Source organism: Anabrus simplex, chromosome 1 (assembly GCF_040414725.1).
Source record: "Anabrus simplex isolate iqAnaSimp1 chromosome 1, ASM4041472v1, whole genome shotgun sequence".
NCBI lineage: Eukaryota > Metazoa > Arthropoda > Insecta > Orthoptera > Tettigoniidae > Anabrus > Anabrus simplex.
The window spans coordinates 1,582,053,617-1,582,069,456 of NC_090265.1; the positions used below are offsets into that span (position 1 = coordinate 1,582,053,617).

Below are 15,840 nucleotides of genomic sequence, written 5' to 3' on the forward strand. Positions count from 1 at the left end.
TGGATATGTTAGGTTGGTACAAAGTAGTTATTGCTTTCCCACCGGTATGGGCTTTCTATTGGCATAGAAAGTATGCTAAAATTATCAAGTGACCAAGTGCAGCATAATTTTCATTAGCATGGGAAATATGCAAATAACTATGTACATATTTATTGCTGTAATGAAAACAAGGGAAATTACAAGGATGATCATTCATAAACAGCATGCTTAAGTTAGCTCTTAACACAACATTCCTGTTTAACTGTTAACCCTTTGTTGCATTATGCGACATATATGCAACATCGATTAACAAACTGTTTTGCAAGCCTCTGGTGGGCACTTCATGAACCAATGCATATTCCACATGTGTTCCAAGATGTATATATAAGACCTTTGACCTTAGTTACTCATAGGTTGGCGGTACTGTCGGCCTTAGAGTAGCGTATGGTATGAGATGGGAGAGCCTACACCCCTTTGTTGCATGATGTAGCATATATGCAACATAGATTCAAAAATTGATTTGCACGCCTCTGATGGACATTTCATGGACCAGTGCATGTTCCATATGAGTTCCAAGTTGTTTATAGAATATCTTTGATATTAGTTACCCATTTGTGTATATTATATTTTAGGTAGGAACTAGTTGAATGGCAACCGTATCAAAGAGAATGTTTATTCATGATGTAGCATATATGCAGCATTGTTCATATTTTTTTCAATATTTTTCCCGTCCTATAAATCTTATGGAAAGTCCAAAAATAACTTTTAAACATGAAAATAAAAAATCATGCATTAAAGGGTTCAAACCATGAAAAGCGGGAGACATTTTTCCCCACAAAGAAAGTTCTTCAAAGACTCAAAAACTTGTGGAATGACCACGAGTCTCGAATTGATACTAACAACCTTCCACTATATTGTACTCTCATCTTTTCACTAAAACTTCTCTCATTTGTTCTCTTCCAAATTTATTCAGATCTTGGTGTGTGAGTTCTAAGACTCCGGCCTCCCTTCCTTTAGTCTCACTCTTCTAGGGTTGGGAGACCTTCTCCCTTCAGATAAAGTTGAAAAGGGCTGTCGTTGTATTGTTGTAATGCTCCTTACCACAGACATCGGACTTAAAAATCAGAGAACACCTCTACAGTTACTTTCTCTGCATTGCAAGCCTTTTTCCTTTACAAGTATATTTCATATAATTAACTCTATGATATCGATAACAAACTGTACTGTTCAGTAACGGAAGACGAATCGAACTATTTTTCTGACCTTCGTTTAAAATCAATTATCTCAGAACCTAACTGAATTTACCTTGTTTCCAGCCCAAGGAACAGGTATTCCTTCGTCTAGAATCCTATTTGTCAACTCATAACTGATGAATGGTGTAAAAAGGAACAGGACAAGGAAAAAATTAAAAACTGAGTTAAATAATTAACGAAATGGTATATTCTGACTATGTAAAGTCATTTTAAAATCCGCTCTTATGAATTTGTTAGATTTAGTGTCAGGTATAACTTCGTGTTCCTATTGACGTCAACAATAATCAGCTCAGCACTTTGTGAACTGCCAAAAATATTTTGAAAAATCTATATTTAATTATTGATAATATGATAATTATTAAACTGTCTAATTCTTATGTCCATTAAGCAGAGGTGACAAAAATTAACAACGTGTAACGTACGGCACTTTTTACAAGAAACTAATGACTTCGTTGGAGCATTTAAATCGACTTTGTACTGAAATCGTTATCACTCACTGTGACGGTAACAATCTTTAAATTTATTTTGGAGTAAACAAACTGAAGAAAACAATTTGGTACACAAGAAGGGAAGCGATCCAACTTCATCTCTAAACCCATACGAATGGTTTCATTTAATCATAAAATTCGCTTTTCCTGTATCACTGAAAGTGGACTCAGATGAGTTGAAATCAGTTAACTCAAGTATAGGTACCCCACTCACGCAGAAGGAATAAATATCCCTCAGTAATTCTTATACATAAAAATCCCTTCACCACTCATTTAATTTAGAAATTGTTCATGGTCGTTTCCTGTTGACGTTCACTTGATCGAATATACGTCGATCACCGAAGTCCTTTTTGCCATCGCCATCAGCATCATGGAACAGCACTTTGAAGTCGGGATGATCTTTATAGTATTCCTCACTGAAACGAGAAAGGATATATATTTATAGATTACGTAAGAATTCTATAGGATATTTCTCTTTACGCTATGTCTCACAAAGGAACTATGAGCGAATATCGAAACCTACCTTGACATTGTGTTAAAGTCGTTTACTTCCCATAGGAAGCTCATTTACCAATAGTAGCTGAAAGTTTTGACTGAAAGATTGTGAAATCGAAATCGGAATCCCGAGCAACAGTAATGTGACTGCATGGAATGTAAAATTTACGTTTGGGCAGCCCTGATTTGTGGCAGAACATACTGTATGCACGCATGCTGTGGTTAAGCGTGCGTCCCACTATTTGCTAAAGTTCTGGAACTGTTCAGGGATGTCCAAATGCTCCTTACTCGCTGCATTCATATGACATATTCAAGAATTGACTTCGGAACCTTCCAGCTAAAATTTGCAGGGTTTTCTAAGTGAGCTTCCTAGGACGTAGATGATTTTAGCAAAGTTCAGGGTAGTATTAAACATGAGCTCGTTGCCCTTGTCAGACTGACTCTTCAACTAAAATGAGAGGACATAAGCAGATAAGTTACGAATAGAAAAGGTCATAAATTTAGTGCATAGCCTGTCTCGAAGTAAAAATGTGATCAATATAGGACTCAAATACTGAGAATCCTTCTCCATTCAAATGAGAATACCGTTCCTGTTATGATGGTGGACACACATGTAAGAATTTACACAGATGGTGTTGGTGATTATTGTGTCATTTTATCGAGCTACGAAGGGTTATAAGGCTTAAAGTGAATCACAGTTCTTTGATGCACATGGAGCGATTTACTCTGTAATTCCTGTGAAGCCATTTCGACTAAACACCAATGTGGCCTGACCAGTCACATTATAATCTGAAATTTTGTAAAGCCTTATAAATCGTTTTAAATAATTTCTTCCATCCTAGCAGAATCGATTATCTCACCTGATCAGAAAAAGAGGGGAAAACGAGTACAGTTCTTAAGCGGATCGTTTTCTTCTAGCTTTTCATCTCAAGTTTCAGCTGAATTGTATAGTTCATTCTGAGGAACAATTATCATCATAATAAGAACGCCATCACTGAAACAAGATTACTCGTTCTATTAGAGATTTCGCTGTAACAAAGACGCGGCGAGCTATAGGAAGAATAGCTAGCGAAATAGATATCATGACTCTGTTGATCCACTTAGCGACAGAGAAACGAAACAGCATTTAACTGTGTGTGTTTAGAAGAGAACTGAGCAGTACGAAGTTTAAAGACAATGTTAGTGGGCATGAAAACTAGAACTTCGGCAAACTTAACTATCCATGAAATAAATGAGTAGCTCATGCACTTAATTAGCATATAATAACGTGAATAACTGTTTTGTAAATGTTACCTTACAGAACTGCACAACAATGACTATTGTTTTACCGGAAATAAGAGATATGTAATAGAGTTTCTAAAGATGAATGACGTGCCTCAGTCAATACTTACCAAGCACCGTAAGTTTTCTTTAAAATCGCTCCTCAGTATCTGGTATAGTTGAAGACACCACGCAATAAAATAAGGAAAACTAATCTCAGTAATTTAATATCATTGCCTTCGAATTTAAGCGGTTTCTTATTTAAGAATTTAGATTGATAAACAATCTCGTAAACGGTTTACAACTTGAAATCACCACATGTACATAGTTTGTATGTGCTACTATTTATATACATGTGTTATTAAAATACTTACAAGCTGAGTGGTTAATATATCGCATAAATATGTGAACGAACTCGTAAATTTTGTGTGTACAACCAAGGAGTTAAAGACTCAAAAACTGCTAATAAAGGAGTTATAATCAAGTGATCAGGATGAGAAGTGAGCCCAAATGCATTATGCCAATGGTACCATCCATATGGGAGGGATGGTTAAAAGCAAAACGGAAATACCTTTCTGAATACCAATGATTTGATGAGAACCAAGTAACCATGTTGATGACTGTTATCTTTTCATGATAAAGTAAACAAAAAATAGGAAAAATATAACAAGAAAATTGAATAGCTAAGAATCTCATCAACCATGAGACCTACAGTATTAGTTACAGCGGTGAAATGCCAACACCTGACGAGACTGCAATACGTGTCGGCTTCAAAGAACGGTTTTACAGAGTCATGATTCCTATTTGGAAAGCCCACAAGACAATTCAGGGTGAGTTAAATGACCTGAGATTTAAGGCACGAGAGGATTTATTTGGTTTCAAGCTAAATGAACTGATATTCTTTTCACAAAGATACAAGTACAATCGTGTATACAATCAGATTAAATACAGTACTTTACTTTGAAATGAAAATTTCCCCCTGATATTGATGGTTTAGTGAATTCTGCCCGCATGAATGAAACTGTTCAAAGTTGCATCTATGTTGAGCCTGAAAGCTTTACGGAAACCTGCAACAATGGGTATTGATTGGCCTTACAATACGAATGAAAGAATAATATGATAATTCGGAACTATTACTACTACAAGAAGCTGCATATAGAGATTTTAAGTTCAATAGAATACTATTCAGGACTCTGAGTTTGCAAATTACAGTTATCAGAATATTTGGATATGCTGATGACTGGACAATAGCTGCTCAACACACAAGTATAGAGACTACAGAGGACATACTCACGAAGGACTTAACTATACTTAGAAATTATTTTTGACAGTGGAAGTTCCAGCCAAGAATGAACAAAAGTATTGTAACAAGTTTCCCCCTCAGTAATAGAACCTTGAGGTATACTTCAGTAACAAACGTCTAGCGAATACCTGGGTGTTATACACTCAACAGAATACTGTCCTTTAAACATATATTGATAATACTGTTGCCAATCTCAAGAGTTGAAACATCATCCTTCGGAAACTGTGGAACAACATGGTGTTCAAGTGTTACAACTCTTCGCTGGTCGGCCCTTGGACCTCTGTATTCTGCAGCTGAGTACTTTGCTCTGCTTGATAAAACAGCCCATATATGAAGAAGAATGAAATCCATCTGAATAACTCAATGCGTTTGATCACAGGAGCTATAAAGAGCACCCCATCTTAAGCCACATACTTCCATCACATCTTCACAGATGCGGTACTCTTATTAGAGAATATTGTAAGATATTTCACAATCGACAACTGCCCATTCATGAAGATCTCGATGGCATGCATATTGGTATACTATGTTCAACGTACCCTCCATTTTGACTGGCTGAAAACCTCATTGCCAGCAATTTCGACCTAATCAAACAATAGTCCCAGGAATGGCAAATATTCTCATTTTCGGAGGTCAATGATGTACCTTCCATTACAAAACGTATTCCAGGTTTCGATCTACCTAGTAGAGTCTGGTCAACATTTACCGCATACGAACTAAACGTGGAGAATGCAGGGATCTTCTGTTCCTATGGAAGAAAATTTCGTCTCTACAGTGAATGTGGCGCTGATAGGCAGACTATTCATCACATCACTCAGGAGTGTTATATGCATGCTTGCCCAGAAGGTCCGAAAGACTTCCTCTAACTTCTCAGGCTACTTAATATGTCCACAGTTTAAATTTTAAATTGCAGTTATTTTATGATGCATGTAGTGTACTGAAAACTCATACGCTTAATAATACTGTTTTATGTGGATAGGATACACTTGCTAAAACACCAGGACTCTAAACTTCAGATAAATATTGCACCTAGTAAAGTAAATTTCACATCTGAACCATTGGTTGAAGATCTAAAATATAATTCCCATTGGAAAATAAAAAAATCCACTGCCTATCTTCAGTCATTTGAGCGGGTCAGGAATGAAATAAATGAAGCCTCCAACTATCGGCGAGGATATTTCTTTTATCACTTCGTATAAAATTATGACTAATGAGGAATGTTTTCGACAGTATGAATATATTATAGGTTATATGAAGATAATTTTAAGTAAAAACCAAATTTCCAAGCTGTCGTAAATTGAAGGAAGGCATATTCATTCTGTCGTAGATCAGAGAACTGATGAAGGATAAACAATTCGGTAATACGTTGAATTAATTTGGAACTATGTTACGGTTAGCCTCCAAGAGTGTTTGTGATCAGGAATCTTGATTTAACAGGTCCCTGAAATTTCGTTACCTACATCCTCATCTGGATTTTCCCAATGTACATGGAGAAAGATTCCACCAAGATATTTCTGACATCCAGAAGACGTATCATGGGAGATGGAAACTCAGTACGCTCGTAAATTTCTGTTGACTGTGAGCCAAGGAAATCAGTAGAGAGCAAACGATGGGGGGTTTAAGACGTAGCAACAACAAATGAGCAGTTGAGTCAACTGGAAATTATCAAATATTTTTACATTGTTTATTTAATAAACCTCCATCATTATTATTTGAATTAATGCGCTTTACTATGCTACACTTACTGCAATTATTACATCATTAATATCACCAAGATTTTGGGGGGAAATAAAACCGTCTTTTAAGCTATGTTGTATAGATTGTGCCTATAATTATTTGGGTTCGATTATTGAGATGGGTATCTTGGAACCTGAAATTAACTGTCAACGCAGTATATGGGAAAGAACCCAGAAAGGAACGTTTGTAGTTGGCTGACATCGTTAGTGGCTATAGCTATTCGGTAGCGCGGTATGTTCAATACGTCAGCTCTTTGCAAATCAATCACTACTGATCTGCATTTAGGGCTGTCACTCAGGTGGCAGATTCCCTATCAGTAGCTTCCCTAGCCTTTCCTTAAACTATTTCAAAGAAGTTGGAAACTGGCCGAACATCTCCCTTAGTAAATGATTTCAGTCCCTAAGTCCGAACAAATATTTGCCCAATTTGTTCTCTTGAATTCAAACTTTATCTTCACGTTATGTTTCCTACTTCTAAAATTTCTACTCGAGCTTACCCGTCTACTAATGTCTTTCCACGCAAATCTCCGCTGGTAGCATACCGCTTAGTCGAACGGTTCATCTCCTTATTCCCAAGTCTTCCCAAGGCTTACCTAAGCTCAACAACGAGATGGGAGGCAATTGCGTGTCGCTGCCACTGTCTTCACTTCATTGTTGTTGTTGTTGTTGTTGTTCATTTAAGAGGTGAAGCAATGTGTCTCTTAGCAGAGCTATCTGCTTTTAGCGTCAGTGGACAATGGGTAGGCCTACTTCTATCTGCCAATAACGATGTTCTTATCAACATTACCGGGCGAATTGGCCGTGCGGTTAGGAACGCGTGGCTGTGAGCTTGCATCCGGGAGATAGCGAGTTCGAACCCCACTGTCGGCAGCCCTGAAGATGGTTGTTTCCCCATTTTCATTCCAGGTAAATGCTGGGGCTGTACTTTAATGAAGGCCACGGCCGCTTCCTTCCCACTCCTAGAACTTTCCTATCCCATCGTCGCCATAAGACCTATGGCCGCGGTTCAAATTCTGGGATTTTTGAAACGGTTTTCGGTTCAGATTCTACGTACAAGTGGAGTACTATGGCTATGAATACTGTATCAGGAGTTATATAAAACTACGGGAGTGTCTGGCTTTTTTATTTTGTTAATACTGTACCTTCCTAGCTAACTGAAGTTCTGAAATAAATGGTTGTACTACATCTGTAATATTATGATAACTGCTACGGGAATTACGAAACGAAATGAAACACTAAAGTAGGGATCAAAACTAGCAATCGTTGACTATACCTACACGCAATAAGAAAAAGCACTTAGCAACAAGAATTATAATTCTCTGAACAGCTAATTTAAACCGCCACATTGCTGGTAAGTCATTAAGTCCATGTTTAGAGGTCTGTTCATTCAGAACTAACCTTCCAAGGTTAGGAGACATTTTATGTTCCGAGACGAACACCTTGATATGCTGAACTCTTAGTTAATGAGTTTTACTATTGATCAGATTAACTCAGGACATTGAGGTATAAATTTGGAAGACGGTTGGTTCGAATCCCACCGTGGGTCTTATTTGAATTAATCTTCCGTGATTTCTCACTTTAAATCTAAAAAAGATTCTAGAATAATACCTTCACACCGATCACTCACTTGTTTCCTATTTCTAGCCTTAATTAATATCAAAATATATTGGATACTTATTTTTCTATCTCGTAGACTGAGTTGTAGTGTTGTTTATATCATGAAGATAAACGAACAAGAAAAAGTCCAAAAACGTCATAATTGGTCCAAATTCGTATATACTCTATACTTTTTAAAATATATTTTACTTCTCAGAGCAGTTCTTAGTACCGTTATCAAATGTTGTTAATAGATGTGATATGTATCATATTATGAAAGATGGGCTTTTAAAACTAGTTATATCTTAAGGAATAAATATTAAATCTATCATCATGAAAATCTTCTGCAATTGACAACGCATAATTAGCACAATGGATTTTTTACAATTAAATGAAACGTATGTATACTTAGACACAATACATTCAAAGTATTCTGCAATTTTCCGACTTCTCATCCACTTTATAAGAACCTTCACAATGCATTCAACGTATATGCTTAATCAACATTCCAAACAGGGACTGGACAGTTTTAATTAAGTGATCTGTTTTACTGGAATTCTTAAACAAATATTTCTTACAAATCCGTAAAGTCAATTAGTTTCGAAAGGTATCGCCTTCCTATTCTTCCCCACGTCTAATATACTCGAAGAAATACTATTCAGCTTGAAAACTGAAAACTTTTAGGTATAACGAGGACTCGCGCGTCTAAATAGTATTTTGAGGGAAACACAAAAGCAGTCTTTAAATATTTAATTTAGTTTAAAACTAATACTGCCATAAATGTAAAAATATTGATATCATTTGCAAAATTTAATTATTTTAATCATTTTAGAATCACCTTCAAGGCATTTTATTTCAATATGTTTCGGTACGCTGAGGCATCTGCAGCATATTCTTCTTCCAGAGAACATTATTATGTGCTATATCTAAGGAAACATATATTTAATTCCGGGCTAATGGACTGGATGAGTGTACTACAAAATAATTTTAATACCCACTTTGTCCAAGGGCGCTGTAGTCCCTTATTTTCATCTTCCAGTTATTTATTTGATACTTTCCTTTCCTTTCTACATTTAAATGTAAATCTTTCTTCCCAATTTATTGACAGTAAAGGGTAGTATGAAAATAAAATAACTTATGGAAATTCGACAAATGATCAATGATTTCAACTATATTCTCATACAAGTACATACTTCACAGACAAAGGATAATACTTCGTGGATATCCAGGTATGAAATATCAATCTGACATTTTCAGGTAGTGTAGGAAAAAGTAGAATATTATGAGATGTTCCAGTGAAAGGATCCATAGGCGTTTGCAAACTCTTCCACTTAACTTCAAGGATTGTTATAAAGGACATCTATTCAGATCAAGAGGCGTACAATGAGGAGCAACATGGTGAAATATAACGTTTTAATACAGACAACTGGTACATTCTTTACAAAGAATAACATCATAAAATGTTACAAGAATTTATGTACAAAGAACTGCACGAAGACCACATTTATTGGAATATACTGAACTGAGGATCGGTGAGGTACATATGTATTTGACAATGCTCTCACTTATAAGTCTCTAGTGCAAGAAGTGGCACCACGAGGTGCAATAAACTCTGTATATAGCTCCATAATCTTCCTACTTACAAAATCGCCTGCAATATTCAACACTCCTGCCAAGTTCAAAATTTCCCTTTTTTCTTTTTTACAATAAACACCACAAAGCTTATAGACATTCCAATTGGCATAAATAAAAGCGAACAAGTTGATCCTTAACAGTCATCTAAATTCACTCCGTACGCTATTGTTCAGGCAATAATTTTCAGTGTTTTGAATCATGAAAGCGACACTATTTTACAGAATATTATGAGCTATTGTATCACGACAGTAGGAATTATTGTCGCGTTCATTGGATTTTGATAGCTGAAATGATGATGAGAAGAAAGCAGTCTTAAGGTTTCTTTCCGGCTTTAGGTTTCGCTTCAGGGCTGTCCTTATACCAGTCCTCACTGAAATAGAAAGAATGTGTTAAAACAGGGTAATGTCAGTTTTTAATGTTAATATCTTAAATTTCAACAAAAAGTAGTCATGCGTTCTTTATTTGCCAACATTACATACCCAACGATAAGTCGTTCATCGTCCAGAAACTAGTTCTCAGAAACATTCAATTTTTGTACCGTTCAACGTAGATTTGGGCAATATATTGGACATTAGAATATTTTCCTTCTTCGTTCATACTCTACATTATATTAATCAATTATTTTTCTTGAAAATAAGATACGTTACGTAAAAATGAATACGAGCAGAATTTACAGAAGTTGTCAAATTTAAACATTAAAATTTTCAATTAAATATCAAACTAGATGGTCTATAATCATCATAATATTTTTAACATTATGTAATTAACAAGGATACTAATAATCATTTGTTTAATTTAATGCAAGAAATTATAATACATAATAATGTGTTTAATGCAGTAATGAACTTAAAGTTAATACAGTTCCAGTATCTTAAGAAATATTTCAGACTTGAAGAAATAGACTAGTTAAATAATAAATAAAGTATTCACGTAAGAATTATACAATTCGGTAGCCAAAATATTTAATAAACAGTGTATTGTTCATCTCATTTGATACTGTAGATAAATAATTGGAGTTACTGGAACAGGAAAAATATATCAAACTATAATTTTAAGGATCGCCTGATCAGATAAACTATTGAATCTTTCTCTTGTTCTCATGGATTATAAATTAAATTGTTAGGAAGGTAATACTATCAGCTACAAATATTATTATTTAAATTCCCTACATTTAACTTCTTATCTGACTTGCATTAAGCATGAGTCTAGAACAATCAGTTTACAAATGGGTCATTATATCAACCCAGTCCCTGAACTTCCAAATTTCAGCATCGATTTCTCGCAAAGTTATTCTTCTAATCGCTTCACCTACATCCTAGTAGTCTTGCGGGTGCGAACTGTGTCTTACATGTGGCTTCTTCCCTGTTTCACGGCTGGATGCCTCTCATGACGTCAATCCTATACGGGGCGCGCTGTATTCTTCATATTTCTGTGAGGGTTTTTAGTGTGGTGAGGTGTGTGAATATGAAGAGAAATGTGTTGGGACAAATACAAATACCCAGTCACCGAGAGGAATCAACCAGACGCGATTAAAATCCCCTATCCGGCCGGAAATCCAACCCGGGAACACCAGAAATGAAGGCCTCAACACTGAGGAGCTAAGGACCCAGATACAAAATAACTCTCACAAAGGATTTTTTTTTACAACTTTGCTTTACGTCGCACCGACACAGTGTGCCGTTTTCACGTGACGTTGATATGAAAAACTCACAGTAAACAGCACAAGTACTGCTGGATTCTCAAACATGGTGCCGGAGTAGCCTTGACATGACAATATGTATATACGTTACGATTGGAAAACGTTAATTGCGAGAAATGCAGTTCATTAATACTTTAAAAAGTAATATTGTATAATATTAATTATTTAGTAGAGTACAACTCCCGTAAAGGTTGACCAGCGCAGAATCGCTGTTTAATGTTCATTTGTCATTGGGGATGTAGGTCAGTTCAATTAGTTCGTGGTACCAACTTGAATTAGTTTCTAGTATGACGTACCAACAACTAAACTTAGTTCCTAATACTACGTAGCATGAAGTACCAACTTGGCCAGGCGATAAAGGGGAGGGCACTGATTGCGATGTTTAATTATTATTTTCCTTTCTTTTTCTTGGGCACTCATTGCGTGCGAGGTTTAATTATACTTTTTCGTTGCTATGGTAATCAACAACTTACTATTTAAATGAATGTCGCTGGTTGGTGGTTGTGTGAGAATTTCTTCCTGGCAGCTGCTGATCTCTACCCTCCTCTCCATTAAGGTACGTTCAATGTCACCATAAATGTTTCTTTCTTCTATATGCTTCTTTATGTGTGTGTATTTTTTCCCTGGACCACAGTGTACCGCTATCTCTGAAGCATTTCAACATGCCATTATTTGTGTTTCTTATTGATAATGAATCATGAGTTCCACTATTGCAATCAGTAAGAACAGCCCAATCTATGCTTTAAAGTGTGCAATTCCGTAATAACTGTCTCCCTACATTGCTCTTGATACGTTAGGTCCGGCTAGTGACTAAATCATTGCTCTAACCTCCATTTCTTCTTATTATTATTACTCAGTCATCTGGCTAGGTTAGCTCCCGGTAGGGACAAAATCATTGGTCTGTGAACAAGCAAACGTTAGAAGCCACGCGGCTTCTAACCTTCATTTATTATTATTATTATTACTAAATCGTCTGGTTATGTTAGCTCCCGGTAGTGACAAAATCATTGGTCTGTGAACAAGCAAACGTTAGAAGCCACGAAGCGGCTTTAGGCCTCTATTTCTTATTAATAGTAAATCGTAAGTGGCGCTGTCTATGATTTCTAGTGTTCGGAATCGTAATTAGAGCTTAACTACCAAAACCATTGGTCTGTCAATCATTATAATTAGAAGCGGTTTTAGGCCCTCCATTTCTTATTAATGTTAAATCGTAAGTGGCCCTGTCTATGATTTCTAGTGTTCCGAATCGTAATTACTGCTTACCTACGTCTGAAGTATTCCAACATTATGTTATAAATCTTCGGTGTTTCTATATAATCATGGCTGGCGGTGGCACGAATAGACTCTGCCATTCCCTGAAGATTTGCCCCATGAAACGTCACTCCCATAATTCAAGACAGCGACATATTGTTATGTTTATTTATTTCATTTCGTTACTCTTTGCAATTGCCTCATTATCTTAGGTCTTTTCATCGCACGTAAGTTGGCTATTACTTCTCGCTGCCTTGAATTATGGGAACGACATTTCATTCCTCTAATCTTCAGCCAATGGCAGAGTACATTCGCCTACCGTCAGCCATGATTACTATGTTACTTATCCTGGGGTGCCTTACCGGGAGTTATACCCCATATTTAGTTTTCTCGATATCTGACGAAATAATACATCGCATCAATGGTAATTGAAAAGAATAGTATTAATGGTTATTGTGAACTAGTGTTCGTATAAATGAATATGATAATTGAAATTCAGTAGACGGCGTATACCATTGTTCACTGCATTACATTGAGATAGATTTGAATTGACGATCGATTGTTCTTATATATTTGGATTTCATGTCGATTCTTGGTTTCGTCTAAACTTATTCAGGGACTTTCTTTTAATAAATGTATTCCTATCCAGAATATCTCAGTTGTTGTTAATGTAATGTAGACATTCTCAACCATCTCTGATAATTCATTTTGGTATTGTGTTCATTATTATTTATAAGGCAACGCCAATATTATGAGTCTAAACAATCTTAAAACGAATAACAAATTATATGCGATTATGTGGGATATTAATGGAACAACAGTGAACTTGAAATTAGATCCTATACGAAACCAATTTGACTGGTTTGATGAACCAAACGCTCAACTTGACGTTTCGATCGCCCAATATGATTCTCAACGTAATCCGTCGTCATCGTTATTTCCGTCGTCAAGCAATTCGGGAATAAAAATAAACATGTTTAATCACCATTCGGGCGCCATAGCTGGCTGAGGCGTTTAACTTACCCGATGTCATCTTATAGTAAGAATAACCTGATAAGGCACTGAGTGTAGAGTGCTCGTGACTCCGACGTGGTAAAGGGTGCAATAGGTCTTAAGGTGACGGTGGGATGGAAAAGGGCTAGGATCGGGAAGGAAGTGACTGTAGCCTTAACTACGTACCCTACAGCCCCAGAATTTGTCTGGTGTGAAAATGGTAAACCATGGAATACCAACTTTAGGGCTGCCGACAGTGGGGTTCGAACCTACTATCTTTCGAATGCAATCTGACAGCTACGTGACCCAAACTACGCAGCCACTCGCTCGATACTAAGGAAACTAAATAAAACAAGAATTCGATTTTTAACGACGATTTTCAGTTTGTTACCTTCGTTTCCAATGCAGCAAAATGTTGACATGTTCTGATGTAATTTTGAGTAAAAAATAAGGTAATTGAGAAATTTTACTGTCCATATTCTATATTAAAGGGTTTCTCCCATCCGGTACCCAACTATTGTCAAATTAAGTACTTTGAGTAGGTTCTTCTCTCTTTGAAAACGAAGGTAATTCAGGTGTGACAGTAATCATATGAATTTCGCCTATAGAACTGGAGGTAAAAGAATGTGTGGAGTTTCAATGTGTATTTCTGTGCAAAGTGCTACCGAAATTCAGCCCTTCAATCTCCGTCCACATTGCTTACTGCTTGTAATATCTTACACGGCTTCTCATTACTTTATGCTCTAATAAATCCTCCAACGCTGATTGTGCAGTTCCCTAGAAACGCTCATGCTGTTTCCCTGCAAACTCAATAGACCTAGTGTTGAATCTCCATAAATTTTGCTTTATATGATTATTATTTGGGGGATGATATAAGAGGTGTATTGAAATTCCATGAAAAATCAAACGAAAATCATAGTGATTGATAATAATAAATGAATTCAATGTAAAAAAAAGTTTGTTAGTAAATCATGCCGGGCTAAGTGGATCAGACGTTTAGAGCGATGGGTTCCTGAATCCAGGTTGGCAGGTTCGATCCTGACTCAGTCCGATGGTATTTGAAGGTGCCTAAATTCGTCGGCCTTGTGTTGGCACATTTACGGGCATGTACAAGAACTCCTGCGGGACAAAATTCCGGCACTTCAACGTCTCTAAAATTCGTAAAAACGTAGTGTTTTGTAGTAATTTTAAAACTATTATTATTATTATTATTATTATTATTATTATTATTATTATTATTATTATTATTATTATTATTATTATTATTATTATTATTTCGACAAATATAATTAATATAATACAAAATAATATTTCAACAATCATTTTTTTTTACTTCGCTCCAGCTCGAAAGTCTAAGGTGTAAGATTATTATTATTATTATTATTAACGCAGAGTGGTGCAGGAGAGTCATATTTTGTCACCCTTACTCTTCACACTACAGTGTGCATATGATCACCAGCTCAAGGATTGTTTACCAGGTTCACACAACGTACCAGCATGAGACTTTCACATTCCTTTGTCGCACAATGAGGAACTAAATGTCCAGCTTTCCTTTTCCCACTGGCCACTCCATCATCTTGACCTAGGGCACATTCTTATGTGTTTTTGTTTCACATTCCCTTATACCCACACTTTATTGTCTGCAGCATGTTTGGTTTTGCTACTTTGTGTTGTTGTTCTTACCGGCAGTGCTTGCAAACTCTGTTATTATATGCTGAGTGATACCGGAGACATAAGGTTAGAATCGCCTAGAAAATACAACAAATAATAAAATACAACGAAAACGTTCAGATCGTAGTATAGTGATAGTATCACTGTCTCTCACCTAGTGATTCCATGTTCCTAATCCACATAATCGACCATAGACATGGGATTCAGCCTCGTGACACTAATATCTAAACTGAGAATATTTCCCAAAAATTACTTTTTTCTGTAACTGCTAAACATTTTGTGTTCAAAATCCAGTGTGGGCCAAATTATGACAAATGAAAGCATTTATTTATTTATTTATTTATTTATTTATTTATTTATTTATTTATTTATTTATTTATTTATTTATTTATTTATTTATTTATTTATTTATGCCTCTTTACAGTTGCGCAGTTAGGGCTCGAGGCCCTCTCTTCCGCTTAACCACATACGAATCAAAATC

General features: G+C 36.0%; 1 protein-coding gene across 2 annotated transcripts in view; it reads right to left on the bottom strand.

Moving 5' to 3' along the window:
- Positions 1 to 1,752: 1,752 nt before the first annotated feature.
- LOC136881050 (protein obstructor-E) overlaps positions 1,753 to 15,840 on the bottom strand; it is a 51,717-nt gene continuing 37,629 nt past the window's right edge. Inside the window, exon 5 of one of the 2 annotated variants that reach the window (XM_067153653.2) lies at positions 1,753 to 2,136. In XM_067153653.2, coding sequence (XP_067009754.2) covers positions 2,010 to 2,136 — 127 coding nt within the window. In that variant the 3' untranslated portion in view covers positions 1,753 to 2,009. Of the gene's footprint in view, positions 2,137 to 9,504; positions 10,116 to 15,840 lie in introns of those variants that run through there. The other variant, XM_067153662.2, reaches the window with a different exon arrangement.